Source organism: Artemia sp. Qi Xiang Cuo, chromosome 12 (genome assembly GCF_049724085.1).
Source record: "Artemia sp. Qi Xiang Cuo chromosome 12, ASM4972408v1, whole genome shotgun sequence".
Classification (NCBI taxonomy): domain Eukaryota; kingdom Metazoa; phylum Arthropoda; class Branchiopoda; order Anostraca; family Artemiidae; genus Artemia; species Artemia sp. Qi Xiang Cuo.
Genome location: NC_142805.1, coordinates 52560484 through 52580145, shown reverse-complemented (window position 1 = coordinate 52580145; position 19662 = coordinate 52560484). Strand labels below are relative to the sequence as shown.

Sequence of the window (19662 nt, the reverse complement as noted above, 5' to 3'; positions counted from 1 at the left end):
GGGTTTGGTGCAGATACAATTCATGCAGGGACTTGATGCTTTCTGCATTATTGAACAAAACTCTTGGCTAATCATTGACGATCTGGCTAAATCTATTGGACAATGGTCCCAAAAAATATTACAACTGTTCACTGTTTACTCTCCTCGTGAACAGATGTCCGTTACTCTGGTTCTACACAATCTCTTTCATCAGAGCAAATGTATGCGAACACTTGCTTTGAATTGCACCTACTATATCATCAACAGAGTTGTTCGTGATTCTAGCTCACTAATAACCCCCGATAAACAAATCTATCCAGGTACCCCTAAATTTCTGCTCTCAGCATACAATCAGGCAACTAATAAACCCTACGGTTATATCCTATTGGATCTTAATCAAAATACACCAGAGGATCTGCGTGTAGTCACAGATATTTTCGACAATGAAATTACAGTATACCTCTCTTTGAACACTAAAGTGACTTATTAGTCACTATCATAACACTGAAAAAACTACATCAAAATAGACATTTATTTTCAGTTCTAAGCTCTTCAAAGAACTCGACTAGAAAGACAATACTCAAACACGATATTGTAAATAATTTTATTGGTCTTATATCCGAACTTTGTTTAAAATTGACCAAGGGTAATATTCAGCTGCCATAAGTAGTTAAGCAACAGGCAAAGCAACATCGTTCCATTGTACGTACATTGGACTCTAAAAAGAAAGGGAAGAATTTTAAAAGGAAACGACTTCTTCAGGCGGGTGGTAGCTTTTTCACACTTTTACTGCCAATAATTGCAGGACTTGTAAACAGTTTTCTCAAGATGGCAAAACCATATAAATTGACTCCAATAGAACTCGCTCTCTCACCCATGGAACACTTTGAGTACAATCTGAGTAAATTCCTTGACAATGAAAATATTGAGGATGATAAAAAACTGCTTTTACTTCAAGATGCACCTCGCCGAGTGGACAAGCACAAGTCCTATCGGTCGAAGCCTACTGCTGCTGGTATTGATCCCGAAAAAGAATCATCTCCTCAAGAGTCTACTGCTGCTGCTGGAACACAATTAAAAAAGTAGGAACTGGTTTCAATTTTATTTAACTTGAGATATCAAAGGCGTAGAAATTATTGCGACCCAAGAACACGACTACTAGTCTATATTTTGGAATGTAGTCCCGATCATATTCAAGTTGAGAGTAATGGAAAAGGGATAATAAATCGGAGCAAAAGTTATAATCTAAATGATTTAATCTATGGCATGGTTACAAATCGTAAAGGACTATTATCATTTGACACTCATCTATACAACCTTCTAAATACATTAAACTTCCCCAAAAGTCTTATTGGCAATAGACAAATTCTAAAAACAATTAAATTAACATGCATCATCATCATCATCAACATTGACACCATTAAAATATGAACTTGAAGTAGAAGAAGATTTTAAATCAATTTTGGAAAATACTAGCACACCACTGATAGCTAGACAAAAGCAAAGACGTATCAAGTCAACGTCACCATCAACATCATCACCACCAACAACCAGTATACAAAAGGGTAGCGGACGTTACACAACGTGTTTACGTTCAAAATGGTTGAAGTTCTGAAAGGTGTTTGTAAAAATATTGGTGAGGCGGGGAGTTTAAGTTCCCCCACCACTTTTTCCAAAGTCACTGGTGTTCAGACTAAAAGTGCACAAGACTATCTACAAAATGAATCAAGTTACACTCTGCATAGAAATCAGACTTCGTTCCAATCAATATCGAAAAACTAAAGCCTTTTACCCATTGCATATAATGCAAGCAGATCTCCTGACTCTAGATGAGATTCAAAGACGATACAATGCACTGTAAAAATACATCCTAATTGCAATCAGTGTTTACAGTTATTATAAATATTCATTTCCATTGCAATGAAGGATAGGCGTTGAAGTTTATCAGGCAATTGAAAGTATTCTCGAAGAGGACTCGTATACCAAATGTAAACGGATCATGGTAGTGACTTTGTTAATCCCCATGTTGCAAAAGTATTAGTGAAATATAGTACACTGCTCTATCATAGTCACAGTCCTATTAAGGCTGCATTGGCCGAACGATTGACAAGTAATATTCAAATTTTAATTTCAATATTTTGTGTATTGAAATACGCATCGGATTTAATTTTTGAGTTAGATAAAATCATGTTGATTTATAATCATCAACCTCATCGAACACTTTACAGCTCAATCTAAACAAAAGTTCACCACTTTGATCATGATACAATTGACACCTTTCTTAAACAGTATTCCATTGAATTGGTTGTCAAGAATAAAAATAAATTCCATATCGGTTAGAGTTTCTGAAGTAATGAGGCAACTAATGTATATGAAATAGGCACTAACTTGTGGTCCACCAAACTTCTTAAAGTGGCAACAATCCTAGATACTAAACCCATAACTTATCGCCTGTGTGATACCAAAGATGAAGAAATTCTCGGTGGTCTTTATGAGTTTGAATTGAAAAAAGTTAAAAATGCTAGTGAAATCTATCAAATTGAAAAGATATTAAAGACACGTACTCACAGGGACAAGAAACTGATACTTTTTTGGTGGCTAAGATATAACTCTGATTTTGGTTCTTGGATCGGTGTTGAAGATATTGACAATGCCCAATGATTTATGTGTAACTTTCATGTCCAACGTGTCCGACCCTCTCTACAACGACTTGAATACGACAAGTGATTCTTGGACCAAACTCTCCCCCGTCATCAAATTTGACGGTGTGTATGAAGTGGCTCTTGTCAAATGAATTCTCAAAAATACCTATGATATCCTGAGAAAGGATCGTGTGTATGATATAAAAGTTATACCATTCGATTGGACTATGAATGGGAGGAGCTATGTCGACTATGAATGGGTTCAAGCACTTAAGCCTAGCGACTATACACATGCCAGATTGAAATATATTGAATGTGATAATATGAGAGATTTGTGGTGTACAATCAATAGAAAATCCCATATCGTAGGACTGGGACAATAAATTTTAATTACTACTTGGAAAATGATAGGACTTAAATTAGCTCACCTCTTGATACTGACACAATTATTCTCAATAATTATCTGAGAGATGTTCTTGGTTTTAAACAGAATATGATCAATGGCAAAAATGCTGGCACCGTTTACGGGATGGATCAAGTTATATTTGCTGATTATCAACCTGGTTTCGCCTTAGCCTCTTGCATATTTGTCTATGCATCTTTTGTGGAAACGTTGTAAATCGGTAATTCAATTATCCCCCTCCTACGTGTTCTTGAACGAAAAACAACTCATGAATTTGGTCATCACTATAATATAAAGCATCTTCAGTATGTTCCTGTAAACACTTCGTATTTGGAACTCTGCCAGTTAACACTAAGAAGTGAATTGGGTGATACTCTAGCAATAACAAAAGGCTTAGCACTGATTACATTTCATTTTTGACCCATTGTCAGCGACAGTACAATCACCTAAAATGAACAAAAGGAGAATTTCCTTTGTCTGTCCCAATATAGATTGCTCTGTTGGTGCTTTGAGTCCACGTTAGTTAGGCAATGAATTGGGCTATCACAAGGATCACGCTAAAGTGTATTGCGATGGTCTTGGAAGCTGGTTTGCTATGCTGTTTCGTTCTGCACTACACCTTTCTTGAAAATATCTTGTACCTGCTGCATCAAATTTTGCTGCCTCCACACTACAGGACTGGGGGTCGGGCAAGAATTTCAAGGAGAGTGTTAAGGAAAATATTAGATCTTCAGCAAGAGCCGTTGGTGAGCAACTAAAATCTCGACAAAATGGGGAGGGATTGAAAATGATGCCTTCGCGTCATTCACTCATCAGTCTCCACCCAGGCAGGAAGAGAGTGACACCAACAAGGAATTTGGGGAATAAAACATGGAAAACCAATAAGCAGAAGAAGAAGAAGAAAAAGAAAAAGATTCTTAAATAAAAGAAGGATTTCTTCTCTTAAGATGACTTATCTCTCCCACAAGGAATCATATCAATCAATCAGCTCCTCATTGTATCTATTCAATGCTGAAAATGTTAATGTCAGTATCAAGTATGGCTACTATGAACAATTTCATCCCCAACAGCCCCTCTCGGAAAATATACACTTTCAAATATTTTCCAATGAAGACTATTTCATTGATTTGTCGTCAACATTTATTGATTTAAATGTTGTGGTGAAGAAAAAGTCAGATAATACAACTCCAAAGTCCGGCGATGGTCTCTCCTATGAAAACTGTATTCTACACAACCTATTCAAACAAATTAATGTATTTATTAAAGGAACATTGGTGAGCACTAGCAATAATTTATCAAACTATGCAAGCTACATACAATTTATGATGATGACACCAAAGGCATACAAGGAGTTGAGAGGAAAATCATTGGGCTATGAATATCCAACAGGTGTTGATACTGACGGTGAGTTGACTACTGCAGTGACCCAGGAGTATCATCTAGTTAGAAAATTAAATCTTGAGATATTCAATATATCCCAATGGCTACCCCCCAATCTCAAGATTGACATAAAGTTACAGATGGCCCCATCGAATTTCATTTTGAGAAAAACACTTCCTGCAGCACCCGATGCAAATGTCATTATCACATCGGCAATTCTCCACGTCCGATAACAACAGGTTATGAGCTCTGTTGCACTGGCAATGGAAAAGCTAAGAGCCAATGGTAACAAAATTAAACTTCTTGTCCCCCATACGATCAATAATCAACGTGACATTGCCAGCGGCTCTCGTAACTATAGCGATTCATCATTTATCACTGGAGAAATCCCATCATAATTGGCTCTGGTTTTTGTGAAGAGCGGTAGTGCCGTTGGATCCTGGAGTGCATTCCCCCCATGATTTTAATTTTTTCGGTCTATCTAGACTTGTGTGCAACGTGAATGGTATCCCACTGTACACTCTATCATTTGAAAAAAAATCCTATAGAATTCTGTATGAGTTGACCATGCAATCCCTAGATCATGACTCTCAAGTATTTGAAAATGGAATAACCGATTCAATGTTTTCAAAAAATCATGGGGTTATTTTTTTGGATTTGTCAGGCACACAGGACATGATTATAGTACGAACAGAGAATTTACGTAAAGAATATACATTTGCTTATGGTCTGACTGAGAGTATCACGCTAAAATCACTGATTCAATTTGAAACCTATCTGGAAATCACAACCAACGGCAGTGGGGTGTGATTACTAGACCTAGCACCATGAACACAAACCAAATAATCAATGTATTTCGTATGGATCCATACATGTCCTAGTACAAGTCCTATTGCATACCTTCGGACTTCATTGAAAAAATTCCAAGTGTTAACAATACCCTGATAATTGTTAATAGCACTCCATCGACTTTGAAGACCGGTCATTGGCTATGCATCTTTCAAACAGCGAAGAATATTGAATTTTTTGATCCTCTTGGCCTATCGTATAAATTGTACGCTCCATATATCAGCAACTTTATTGAAAGCAGTGGGAAAACCATTACTCAAAATCAACGAAGAGTACAGGATTTAACGACTAAGACAATTGGCTTTCATGCACTACTCTTTTTCATGTTCAGATGCCGTGGCTACACCTACAAGCAGTTTCTCAACATCTACGTTGACTTACCTCGATTGAACGACTTTCTAGTGGAGAATATACTTACAAGTGTATTTAATATTGATTTTAGTGCCCTACGAATAAAATGTTCTAAAAATGTATGTGAAATTGTTTATTAATAAAAAAAAAATTTATATACATGATAAAAACGACTTTTCAACTATTTAGATTTTATCCAGTAGTAGTTATTTGTCGACAAAAACTAGTCCAGGTAGATTATCTGAATTCAAGGTGTACTGATCCTGATGTATTGCAAAGTAAGGGTCACATTTTCTACAGTAAATCGTCAATTCCCTCTTGTCATATCTCTTTGTATAGTTAATGATACTATTCTCATTCATTCTATAGAATTCACATGTTTCAATTTGCTTATTTGAAGCAATTTCATAAACAGTGTCCTCAAGTGTCGAATCACATTCCGTCACAGCCAAATAAAAATCAGTGGGCTTATAATCATAAGACCCATTGTCTTCACAACAATGACGTAGAAACCATATTCTTTTGTTGTTCCAACAGTTGAATCGTTGACCCGGTTCCTCCTCCCCGAACAATCTAAAACCACGACGATACCAATCTCGTAGCAATAAACTAAAATCACGGTTAGGATTCTTTCCAATCATACCGGGATATGTATTCTCCCACTGATTACATTTATCATAGTGACAATTGGAGCATAGGTAACCTCTAGGACGAGCTACACATATCTCTTCAAGACAGGAATTATAATCTTTAATTTACACAGCGTATCCTCTATGGAATTTACACGGGTTGCACAATCTACGCTTTTTATCATAATCATGAACCATTTTGCAATTCTCACATGTAGACCAGCTACCCTGTGTTGTACATACATAGCGGACATGTATGGAACATTTTTTCATGTGTTGACACTCTCACTGCCACAATGAGACTGAGCTAGCAACAACAAAAATTGTCTGAGATACAGAGAGAGAGGAGTAAATCATCCTTGAGCACCATCTTTCTCATGAAAAAAAGTCCTAAATTTCTAAACTAAGGTTTAAAAGCATATCTACAATATCATTTTGCCGTGTCTTGATCAATATATCAATAAATTGTGTAAATGCATTTGGACCACGACGTAGAAGCTTCATACAATAGTCTAATGATGTAGAATAACTTTTCATGATATTGACAAGCATTCCCCGAGAAAATATCTTCTTTTGAATAGATAGCTCTAGAAAATGGTCATCTAGAATCAAACTTTTTTCAATAAGAATTAGATTCCCCATGATTCACTCTTTCTCGAATCTATCCATTTTTTTTAGAGTCCTAACTCTCTCACAATCAACTTCAGCCTAACTGGAATTTTTTCTACTCTAAAAAAAATATGCGATAGTCTACTATAGAAAGAAAAAAAAATACCAACCATTAAGAAAAAATTCTATTTAATATATTCACAATGATAATGATTGATGCATTTTGTTCTCATCAATTTTTTTCGATAGGTCATCTAAAGCTGAACTACGTCTACTCGTATGTAGAATATTCAATTTTACAGCAAAACATAGCTGCTCCTCCTGCTTAAATTTGCTCAATGATATCACGTATCTAGCATACATAGTGTTTCATTCAAGACATAGTCTGCAACCAGAGGTTATTTCCACAACCACAATGGGTACTCATGTATCATTGCTGCTATTATCAGCACCATCACTTATCTCCAATAATGTAAATGCACCACTCATTTTTCTGTACTAATATCTTCTCAAATAAACTACTTTCTTTGAATTCAATTCTCTTACTAATATGAATTGTAAAGAAAACTATTCCTTTTATCCAAATCCCAATCACCAATCAAGTTATACTCACTCTCTTTGAAAAGGTGTAATGTCTTGTAGAATCCCCATATGCATGGGGATAGTCACTCTCTTTGAAAAGGTGTAGAGCTTCTATAGAATAACGTAGAAATTGCTATAGCTTCAAGCAAAGTATAAGGTCACATACTACTGATTTCTAATTATGTGAGCCCTCTCCCGATCTTCTAAGATCAGTAGTTCGACACGATCACCTCTGGGAAAAAAAAAGCAAAAAAAAAAGAAAAAGAAAAATTCCACATTTTTGTACAAAGGAGCTTGAAACCTCTACAGTATTCTCTGGTATGCTGAATCTGATGGGGTGATTTTCATTAGATTACTTCATGTTTTGGGGGTGTTTCCCCCTTTTTCAAAAATTGGCAAATTTTCTCAGACTCATAACTTTTGATGGGTACCGTTAAATTTGACTAATTTTACATATTTTGAATGAGCATCGAAATTCAACTGTTCTGATGCATCTATTGTAATCAAAACATTTTTTAGAGTTTCGGTTACTATTCAGCCGCATCACTCCTGATGCGGTTCGGTAACACATTTACATACAGTTCGTTACTCGAACTGTATGAAAACACAAGTTTTTGAAAAACTAAACAGTTTTTGAGATTAAATTACTTCTCAATTCTATCTCGTTCTGAACCTTCTTGTTTTCTTATGGCGTTTGTTTCTTTTTCCGTAAAGTCCCTTTTTTCCTTTCTCATCCTTTTCCCTGTTTTCTAATGGCGTATAAGCGACCGAGTACCCTAGATACATATACCGAAGTAAAAAGCGAAACTGAAACTAAAACAATTAAATTACTCAGTAATCTTAGATAAAATTTAATTTCTTTCCCATTCAAATATTACCTAAGAATTATTTATTTCCAACAGTAGCAGTCTCGTTGCCAGTACTTCCAATGAGTTTGAAACACCAGGCCTGGAGCTATTTAGAAGCTTCACAGCTTAAATTTCTTTTTGTTTCTTATTTATTTAGAGTTTGTTTTGTTATATTATTTATTTCTTTTTCCTTTTGAAAGTAACGAGAAATAAACTACTCTGTAATGGGTTGTAGTTTGAACTTTGTAATGGGTTGCATTGGCATCTGTGGATGGAGGTATGGTCTTGCTCCCATGCAATAGATGGACAGCGGTAATTAATAGATGGGGAGTCACAAACACATGTTTGAAATTGTACAATAAGTAGCCAATGTTTCAGTGTGCATCATATTAATAATTGTTAGTGAGGGCGAGGAATTTTCCTTATTTTGATCACCATTTTTATGTTAAATTCACTCTTATTTTTGGAAAACTCTCGCAAAACACGAACACACACACAAAAAAAAAAAAAAAAAAAAAAAAAAAAAAAAAAAAAAAAAAAAAACGGCTTTCTCATTGGACATTCTAATTCCTGATTTCCATTTTCGATTTGGGTTAAGACTCATTCTCAACGACATTTTACTAAAACTGAGATTAAGCTACCGTCAATTTTAGATGATCACATTTCATAAAATTTCCATAGAATTTTATGATTGGCAGAAAAATTCGATAAAAAACTGTAATTACCTCAAATTAGCTGGTCTCTAGCAGATTATCAATGAAAATATAAATCAAACAATTCTTAATACAGCAATCAACATTAAAACAGTCAATGAAAAAGAGACTCGTAAAAAACATGTTAAGTTAAAAGTTGACTTTTTATTGATTTTTTTTTTAATTTGCTACCAAGGTGGTTTAAATCTATAAAAATATATAGATACCCCATTGCTTCATTTTGCATTCTATATTGCTATTGTTACTAGACATTAAAATTTATTTTACTGTTTTGAAAAAATATGTTTTTTTGGCGAAATATAAAGATCTGAATTTTTGGTTACTATCCCGATTGTAAAAACAGAAACAAGACATCATCGAGTGGGTTGAGAGAAAACAAAAGAAAAGATTTAAAGAATGTGCGAATTCCACGGGAAGGAGTGGAACATTAAAGCTGTGAATAGTAGGGTGGGAAAGGAGCTGACCAATAAAAAAAGGAGATAATAATAATATAATTCCATAATAATATAATCGATCCGAGTCTGAAATAACATCTTATTAGAGTTGGAGTCTTAGTGAAAATCTGATTTTCACAATTGAGCTGTCAACGAATGTAAAGATTTTATATTCCGACAGTCAGCTTTATAATTTTGATCGTTAATAAAAAACCTCTACTGAAATATCCCCCCTTTAAGATTTTCAAAACGTGTGTCTTCGACACTTGAGACTGTAATTTAATAATACTCTAGCCAATAAGCATGCCAAAGCCTTTTCTTTTAATAGGCATGAGATCAAGAGAATCCTATATTTCTAGGATAGTCTCCACTTCAAAAACGAGCCTAAGACACGAGCCAGAGAAATAAAGAAGTAATTGATCTTTGAAAATGACGTAGCATTTTGATTTAACTTCACATGACCTAAAAAACGACGTTCATTGAAAAGATAAAGCGAAAAATGTAGTGCAATCGAAACATCATTTATGCGTTAAGATATAAAACTCTCGTTTTGAAACTCTTAACTGGTTCACTATGATAGAGATAGAATGTTCCCAAATAACCTTAAGTATTGGACACAAAAGTTGAGAAAGGACACTGAAATAAGGAAAAGATCCCGAAGTCTTACTAGAGATGGTGGTGAAATGAAGCAAAGCGAAATTTGGGACCCAAATTCCATCCTATTACTCAATAAATGAAAATTGTTCTATTAAAAACCATTACAGATCACTACGATTTAAGCCTCTTATAAGACAATCCTACACACTTTTTTTTTTTTTTTTAGCCTTTTTTCCCTGTATTTTTTCGTTTTCATGGATTACTTTTCCGGGCGATATTACCTCTTGGTTTATGTTTTGACAGCGAATTTGAACTCAAATAAGACTGAGGATTAGACGACAAAGGACCGGTTCAAATACCAGTTGATTTAACGAATGATTTATAATATCCTATAGCTGCAGGCGAACTTCAACAACTTATAATTTCATATAAAAATCCAGCTGGCCAAGAAATTATCTATATATGTATAAATAAAAGCTATACCAAACTCCTTTTCCTGTCTGTCTTTGACAGCACCTAAAACCCATTTGAGACCTGTTTACCTTGAACAGTAAGTAGGTCTTGTATTCAAAGCTGGTAATGCCAGCCCTCCTTCTTATTTGCAATAAAGTGATAGCAGAGATTTTAACAATTCTAATAAAAAATAAACAATTTAAAATTGAAACAATAAAATATACTTGCCTAGAAAGAAGTGTGTGTGGTAACTGAATATTTTCAATAATTGTTCTTTTAGTATTCCACTGAGATTCAACTGGATTTGCTGCCGCAAGCACTGAAGTCCTGGCATTTAACTGACAAATAATGCCAGCTTTAGCAATGCTCAATGTCTGCTGCTCCATTACCTAAAATGCATTTTTTTATCTCTTAAAACAGATCGGTATAAGCTTACAGCAGTCGGTATCCATATATGATTTTTTCTGAGCTGAGTAAAAATGAAAAACGTGTTCCTTTGTCATACCTGAGAGGTTATGGCTGAAAATTTTGTGTTCTATTTGATGTTCCGAGAAAGTTACACACAAATTTAAAAGAATGTTGAGACCCCTAAACAACTGGGCTGAACTAAACAAAAACGGAAGCACACGTCCAGCCTATGCAAAAATCTTTAATAATACATAGTAAATCCAAATAATATTCCATTATTTTATATTTACTGGGATATTTAACATTTTTTTTTAATTTTGAATACGTTTATGGGAAATTTATCCCCCACTTCAATCAAACACGGCTAGGTTGAACATTGCTGCTAAGCCCATGCAAAATTATCCACTTGAAAATGTCTCAACAAAATTTCGAGACAAACAAAACGAAAACAGCAGACAAAACAGATAAAGATGGATTAATCAGCTAAAAATGTAACATTTTGTATATTTCTAGGTGTAGATGGCACATAAAATGCAGTTATTATTTCTGAAAAGTGAAGAAGTTATGACCACTGAGAGGAAGATGGATTAAAAAGTGATTTTAAAAAAGAGAGATTAGAAAAAAAGAGAGATAAGAAAGAGAGAGAGATAAAAGAGAGAGATAGAGAGAAAAAAGAGAAAAAGAGAAAGATAAGAGAGAGATAAGAAAAAGAGAGATAAGAGATTAGAAAGAGAGATTAAAGAGTACAGAAAAAAGAGACTAAAGAGTATAGAAAAAAGAGATTAAAAACAGATTTTCTAAAACCTGCAAAATGAAGACAAATTTAAACTAACAAAAAATCTACAAATTCAACGATATAGAAACCATTGGTACATTTGACATTAGCATGATCTTTATACTCACTGAAGAATTAGTTCAAACACACAGCATGTATTTTGGCGAGTTCCTTTTGTTTTTTTCTTCCTTGCCCCCAGCAAAGATTTCCTAAAATTTTTGAAACAGGCAAAACCAGTTATTTAAGTCTGCTTTTCTATTGACGAGGTTATTAACAAAATTCTTATTAGATAACTTGTGGCTGCTTGCGTGTCACAATGTTTTTTCTTTATTTCCTGGTGTTGGTTAAGATAATAAAGCTATGATTGCATCAATCATAGTCAAATAATTGGCGTGCTAAACTTGAAATACTTTGTCTGCGAGGACAGGGGTTCGATCCCTGGCGTGGTCAGTTATTTGGTTTGGGATGAGGGTCAGTGGTATGACTCTGTAAGCTCAGCCAGAGTCAACCCAGCTCTAAATGGATACCTGGAGAAATCTGAGGAAAGTTAACAGGATCGGTGGGCGAAAGCGCAGGATGGCTGGCCCCCAGCTCCCCATTACACTTCCTGGCTTAAGGGCCATGAAACAAAAAAGGATCAGCACCACCGGTAGGGACTGTTAAGTCCAGAGCCGAATTATTTACCTATCAATCAGAAACTTGAGAAAAAGTAAAAAAAAAGTTAAAAGAAGTCTATTAAATCGCGTTATTACAAAGTTTAATCGGAAAACAAAGTTTAAATGGTTTTAATTTTATATAAAATTTATTTAATCTTGAAATTAAATATAGCGCTAGATACTTAGTGAATACAAAAGCAAATTGTTTGCCAAATTTCCAAATAACAAATACTATATGTGAACATTGGGGAAATTGTGTAACTTACACCCCGTTCCAAAGGAACTATGGGGGGAATGTTACCCCTGAAGGCCAAGGCCGTATCCAGGGGGGGGGGGTTACCCGGTTTGAACCCCCCCCCCCCCGAAATGTTTGTTTAACTCGTAAAAACGTAACGTAAATGGACATAAACAAATTTTGTATGCGTTTTTTGAGGTTTTTATGTACCCCCCCCCCCCAAAAAAAAATTAGTATCCTCCCCCCAAACAAAAATCCTGGATGAGCTTCTGCCAAAGCATAGTTATTACTATTGGTAATACAAACCGTTTAATGTGGATATGACTAGTTTATTCGGAGACAAATAAAATAAGGTGGGGAAGTGAATGAAGAGGACCTGTCTTTGTGGTGCTGCCACTTGTGACAATCAATTGATAGGGGCAATCAAAGGGCCCTAATAAACTTTCCCCCAAAGTTTTAGAATCTTGCAAATATTTTTCTAGGTGGAAAAAAAAGTGTGAAGTTCTCGCCACCCGCATATATGTTCCCATAAATTTACAGAAAGATGAAACATCAGTGGGAGGTGACAAAAAACACTGATTCCGTCGTAGTGAAGCGAAAAACATACCCCTTTATTATTATCATTGCGATTCAGAGGAATTTAAAGAAGGTGGAATCTGCGACTTAGTTCTGTTTCTTTGCTACTATTAGTCTACTACTAACAGGAGAACTGAGAATCCTTTTTAGGGAAACCCTCCGACATAGATTTTCAATTCAATTCAATTTATTGAAATAAAAAAAAGATGAAACATAACACCAATAATAATATGGATCCTGGAGGCGAACTTGTTGAGGACCATAACAACAAAAAATTAAAAATGAACACGAGAGAGAAAAAAAGAAGAAGAAAAAACAGAAAAAAAGAGAAAAACACGGGTAAATTAAGGCAAATTGATTAAAAATTTTGAGATTTATAATATCAAAGTTTAGTAATATTATTATACAGCGTGCGAAAACTTGTGGATAGCTCGATACTGGAGGGTATTATATTCCATTGAAGTATAGATTTATAAATGGGGGATCGCTGGGCGGAGCTAGAGACACACTTGGGGACAATAAAGGAGCGGTTGGATGAACGGAGACATAGGCCTTCAGAATTATTGAAATTCAATTAAGATAATGATTAAGGATGGGTGTTTTTATGGTAATCGGAGTGTGCAAGGGATAAATTAAATTTTTCTAGGATTTGTTCAAAAGTGGTAATGTCGAAATTGGAGTACAATTCATTAGTGGGATACAGTCAGGGCATCCAAAAAATTGCTTTGATGGCACGGTTTTGGGCAGTTTTTAATTTATTGGTAACTGAAGGATAAGTGTTGCCCCAAACATATCCGCAGTATGAGATATATGGGTAAATAAAAGAGTAATAAAGAGTGACAAGGAAATCAGGGGGAAGAAAATTATTCACACGATTAACCATACTTACCTGTCGCAAGATTATTGCTCTGATGTAGGAAACATGAGTTGCAAATGATAGGGAGGAGTCTATGTGGACAACAAGAAACTTGGCAACTTCGACCTGCGGGAGGAGATTGGTGGAATATTTTAGGCCAAGTGCTTGCTGAGCTTCATTTTTTTTGTAAGGGGTTTGAAATAATACAACTTGACTTTTCTTGCTGTTAATGGTCATGCAGTTAACGAGAGACCATTCCTGTACTCTATTCAGAAGGATTTGAGCAGAGGTGACGACGGATGGTAAATTAGGGCCGGTGATGAAAAAGTTGGTATCGTCAGCAAAAAGTACTGGGTGCACTGATGGACCCAGGCCTGTAAACAAATCATTAATATACAGGAGAAGAAGTATTGAACCAAGAACAGAGTCCTGTAGTACGCCCCTCCGGACAGGTAGAGGATGCAAGGTCATGCCACCCAGGCTCACACTCTCTACTCTACCAGAGAGATAAGAGCCGAACCATGAGAAAGGAATTCCACGACTCCCATTTTTCTTAAGTTTACTTAATCACCCCCAATGATAATTCCGGCCCAAAGAATGAGAGATAAACATACCGACACCCCTTTCGATGTTTTTAAGGCCAATCTTGTACCGGATTAGCGAGGTACTACCAAGTTCAGCAATAACAGTTTACAGTTAAAGCCATACTCTCTCGTTATTAAGGGAAATCAACGACTCTGAACTCTGAAGGATTAATCCCAAATGAAAAGGAAGAAAGACGTCAGAAGACAATTCTCTCAAGCACTTTGGATACAACTGGGAGAAGTGAGATTGGACGATAATTACTTATCTCAGACGGATCGGACGGCCTTTTTTATGAATCAGGATAACAATTGCTCATTTAAATATTTCTGGGAAGACTCCATTGATCACAGACAGGTTTGCTATATGCACAATGGGTTCACAAACATAGGAAGATGCAGTTCTAAGAAGCTTATAACTTATCCCAAGGAAGTCAGGTGTACTACTATTAGAGAAAGATTCGATAACTTGAACCTCATTACTATCAGTTGGAGAGAAAAACATGGATCTGGGATTCTTACTAGGGTGTACTGACTCGGAGGGGAAACAGGAGTTAGCATTTCGAATATTGGTGAAATAATCATTAAAAGCATCCGGTACTGAAATTGGGTCAATTAATCTGCCACTGATGTCCTTAAGATTAATAGGTATAGATCTTGAATTCCTTTTTTTTTAAAGAATTTCATTTATTGTTGACCAAATTTTTTGCAAGTTCCCTTTGCAGTGAGTGATTTTTGAATAATAATAATTTTTTTTTGCTTCACGGATGAGTTTGGTATATAAGTTTTTGTATTTTTTATAAATGGTTAGGTCAATAACGCTACTTGTTTTGCAAGCTAACTTATATAGGTCATTTTTACAGTATGAAGAGATTATCAGGCTATTGGACATCCAGGGGTGAATATAGGTAGTTTTTCGGTTTGATTTACAGACTGGAAAGGTTGAGCTGATAAGATCACTCAGTCCCTGTGTAAAACCATTTGTGGCTGAATTAACATCCTGACAATCCAAAACCTTTGACCAATCAACGGATTTCAAACGATCCGTGAACCGGTTCATATTCACAATATTATATATTCTATTAGACGTAGGGGTATTAGTTCTAGGGTGTTTAGTAATTGGTTGGAATGGTAGGGAGAGATAGATTGGAAAGTGGTCTGACAGGTCAGAGAATATTATTTTGGAGGACAGGTGGTTTCCTAGGGAAGTGGATACAAAAATGTTATCAATCACAGTAGCTGTAAACCTCATAGGATTAACTCTAGTAGGAAAAAGGATTGTGGAAAGAAGACCACTTGAGGTAAATGTTTCAAAGAAGGTATCGCAATCATTATTATTGCTAACATTTAGTAAATTACATTTGAAGTCCCCAAAAACTATTGCCTTCTTTTGCTGGTAAATTAATAAAACTAGAAAAGTCATCAAAAATATTACAAAAGAAATGTGTCGGAAATGAGGGTGGCTTATAAAAAAATGAAAAAATAAAAGAATTGCCGTCAACACTCATATCAACAATTATTGAATAAATGCATATATTATTTATAGGTTGCGAGAATAAGGATTCACAGTGTAATATCCTGGTGAATTTTCGACTAGACCGGATGTAAAGAGAAATGCCACCAGAGGACTCGGTTAATTTTCTTTCAATATGAATAGCTTGAAAGCCAGGGAGGGAAAATTCATTAGTATCATCAATTTCTGAAAGCCACGTCTCCGTTATTCCAATTACGTCGAAAGGGCAGCAACAGTTAATTAAAATTAAATCTTTAAAATTAGTCCACCTATCTCTTATGCTTCTGATATTAAAGCAGATTATATTAAGTTTCGTCTCTTCCATTAGATTAGGTTTAACATTTTGTACAAAATCAAAATTGTCGAGATATTCACAGTTAATATGGTTTAAGAAGCTATCACGGCTAGCTAAGGGGCTATCTAAGGGGCTATCAGGGCTAGCTAAGATTTAAACGTGCATTTACTACCGTTACTGCTAACAACTGACAGCAGCAGCAAGCCACCTGAGGTTAACACAACTTTACATGCTCCTCCTCCATCCAATCTATTCAAAGCCTCCCTCTTTATACCCTCCAAAGAAGTTTTATCTTCCCACGGCATTTGGGGACGACCTGCTTTTCGTTTGGCCCTAGATGGCATGCCAACAAATACAGATTTAGCAATCTGTCATCTTTCATCCGCAAAACGTGTATTCGTTGAACATTCTAATCTCGAATCGCAGACTTATCTTCCTATTTTTCTGAACTTTCTTCAACTGTGAAAAATACCCTGGGCCTTGGTAATTCTACTTTTAACATCTTCACTGCCCCCACTGTCTTCTACTAAAAATACTACCTTGATAAGTGAAACTCTCCACTTGATCGATCTTCTCGTTACCCAACATCATCTCTTCACCTTCACTTATTCCAAATCTTAGTGGCTTTATCTTCTCAACATTAATTTTAAAACCTATTCTTCGATTCATTCATTTTTGCTAACAATTCCATCTAGGATGCTTAAATAATCAGCATAATCTAAGTCAAGGAGAGTTTATCTTTCCCAATTGATCCCCTGTTTTCCCATTGCCTTTGCTGAGCTACTTAGGACAAAGCTCATCAAAATCATACATATACATTGGGATAGAACGCAACCTGCTTAACTCCTGATTTAATACGGAACCAGCTACTAACCTCATTTCCTATCTTAATTGCGGCAATGTTATGCTCGTACATAGGACTAATCACTTAAATGTATTTATCTGGTATATTATACAAGGATAGGACCTTCGCTAAAGCTCTTCTTTCAGTAGAATCAAACGCCTGCTCATAATCTATAAAACTGATTATTAAAGGGGTTTGATGACTCAGGCACTTCTAAATTATTAATTTAATAGTAAAAATTTGGTTGACACACCCTCTCTCCTTCCTTAAACTACACTGTTCTCCTCTTAAAACTGTATCTAAAGCATCTCAAGGGTTTTCTTAAAATCTCTAGGTATTTCCCCCTTTTCAAAAATCATATTTATAATCTTTACTAATTTATCTCTAGCTTCACAACTGCCATAACAAAAAAAAACTCATTTACTACACTATCAGCACCTTATTATTTTTAATCCTTTTGTTACTGTCACTAATTCTTCCGCACAAAATAATTATTCCTTCACGTCCAAAGTGTCACAAATTATTTATTCTTTTCTATATCTTTTCCTGCAACTCTATCCCGGTTGAGCACATTCTCAAAATTTTCTACCAATCTCTCTTTAACTCTTTCCGTGTCACTAATTGTGGCCCCGTTCTTATCTTTTACTGGGACAAGTCAAGATTGACTATTCCCATTCAATTTATTAACACACCAGTCCAATATTTTACTTTTATGCCGCATGGGTGCATCTTCCAGATTTTCAGTAATTTTATCCATGGCGTCCACTTCATACCGGCTTGATTCAAGTTTCAACGCTTTCTCCACTTATTTTAAACTCCTTTTGTTTTCAAATGATCTACCACTCGAATAATTCTTGTAAAAACACCTCCTCCTCTATATTAAACATAACGTATTTTCAATAATATGCCCAGCTGCATTTCTAATTTCCTTACATAAGACACCATCAGCGACTTCACAAACTATTTTCTTAAAATTATTCCATCTATCTTCTACATTGTCGATTTTAGACTCTCTAGTTTAGTTTTCAACTGTTCCTGGAAAGTATCTCCCAAATTCTCCTCTTGGAATCTATCAACGTCATAGCTTCCAGGAAGGTAGTTGCCCTTTCGAAATGTCAGCTTTGGATTAACCCTAGCACTGGTGATCTTTACTTCAATAACAGCACTCACATCAATAATGGCACTCCTATATAAGTAGGAATGACCTATCGACTCCCAGACGAACACATGTGCTGCCATCTACAATTTAGTCTAACGCTGACGGGCTATACTTTATTCAAGGATTATCGATGCAAGAACGGGTCAATAACCCCTTTTTTCAAGGTCAATTTATTTGTTGTTTTCAAGTGTATTGACTCCGGAGTGCAGTTTGCACATGCGCCTTAACGGTGGGGGAAAATGTATTGATCTATAACTCGTGACTGGGCACCATATAAGGGCATAGAATACTGAACGAACACCGTGCTGCCATCTACAATTGAGTCTAACTCCGAACGGGACTCCATTTATTCATGGCTTATTAATGTCTAATGGATGATGTCAAGGTCGATTTATTTGTTGTTGTTGTTTGGCCAGGTGTAATGACACGAGGGGTGATTTACATAATCGCTAGGGGAATGTATTGATCTAGGGGAGAGAATTTCCGAGAACTTGATATACATAATCGGTGGGGAGAATGTTTTGATTCAGGAATGGGAAACAGGAAGTACATGCCTCCTTCTAAGCCAATCAGAGAGTCGGTTAAATCTCAATCTAAGCCGAACAGAGCGTCGCTTACATATGGTTTCCCATAGAATCGCAATTCGCCCTAGAGATTTCATATATAACGGACATGCGTTGTGATTAAATTATCATATAGTTCCAAGACATAATGGATAAAACAACGAATATTATTGATGAGCTAGAAGCCTTGGCTACAGCGATTTATAATGTGAGTTCTGTTTAGTACATTTTCATTCTTTATTTTCAAATAAAATTATTTTCCTTGGTCACCCTCCAGTAAATTCAGGTAAATCCCCCCCTAAAAAAACTCCACTATGCTATCTTTATAGTCGTTAGAAGACTATAAAATATGCTCTTTTTAACCATGTAACCCCACCCCCCCCCGTTAACGACTTTAATTCTTTCATTGGAAATAATACTCTTTTTCGATAAATTTTTGCTTTCTATATCCTATCTAAAGTGTCAACTGACTTCTGTCAACCCTTAGCTATTAATATGCTGATTCCATTTAAGCCGTCAGCCTATCTTAAATAGGGTTAATTATCGCATCCTGTCAACAGTCATCCGGTATCTACGAAACCAGGGATTTAAGCTTTTTGTAGGTTTCACAGAAATACACTTTTTTTCCAGTCGAATTAGCGATACAGTAAATCTTATAAATTGCAAGGGGAGCTGGTGACAGTTATGATAAATAGTTTCATATAGTATTTGTTTTTCATTTTGAGTACTCAG

General features: G+C 35.6%; 1 protein-coding gene across 1 annotated transcript in view; it reads right to left on the bottom strand.

Annotated features, from left to right (window-relative positions):
- The window catches only part of LOC148946263 (DNA replication licensing factor MCM4-like), a 194471-nt gene that overhangs the window by 67585 nt on the left and 107224 nt on the right, over positions 1 to 19662 (bottom strand). Inside the window, exon 5 of the mRNA XM_089097647.1 lies at positions 10698 to 10858. Within this exon, the coding sequence (XP_088953773.1) occupies positions 10698 to 10858 (161 nt within the window). The remainder of the gene's footprint in view (positions 1 to 10697; positions 10859 to 19662) is intronic.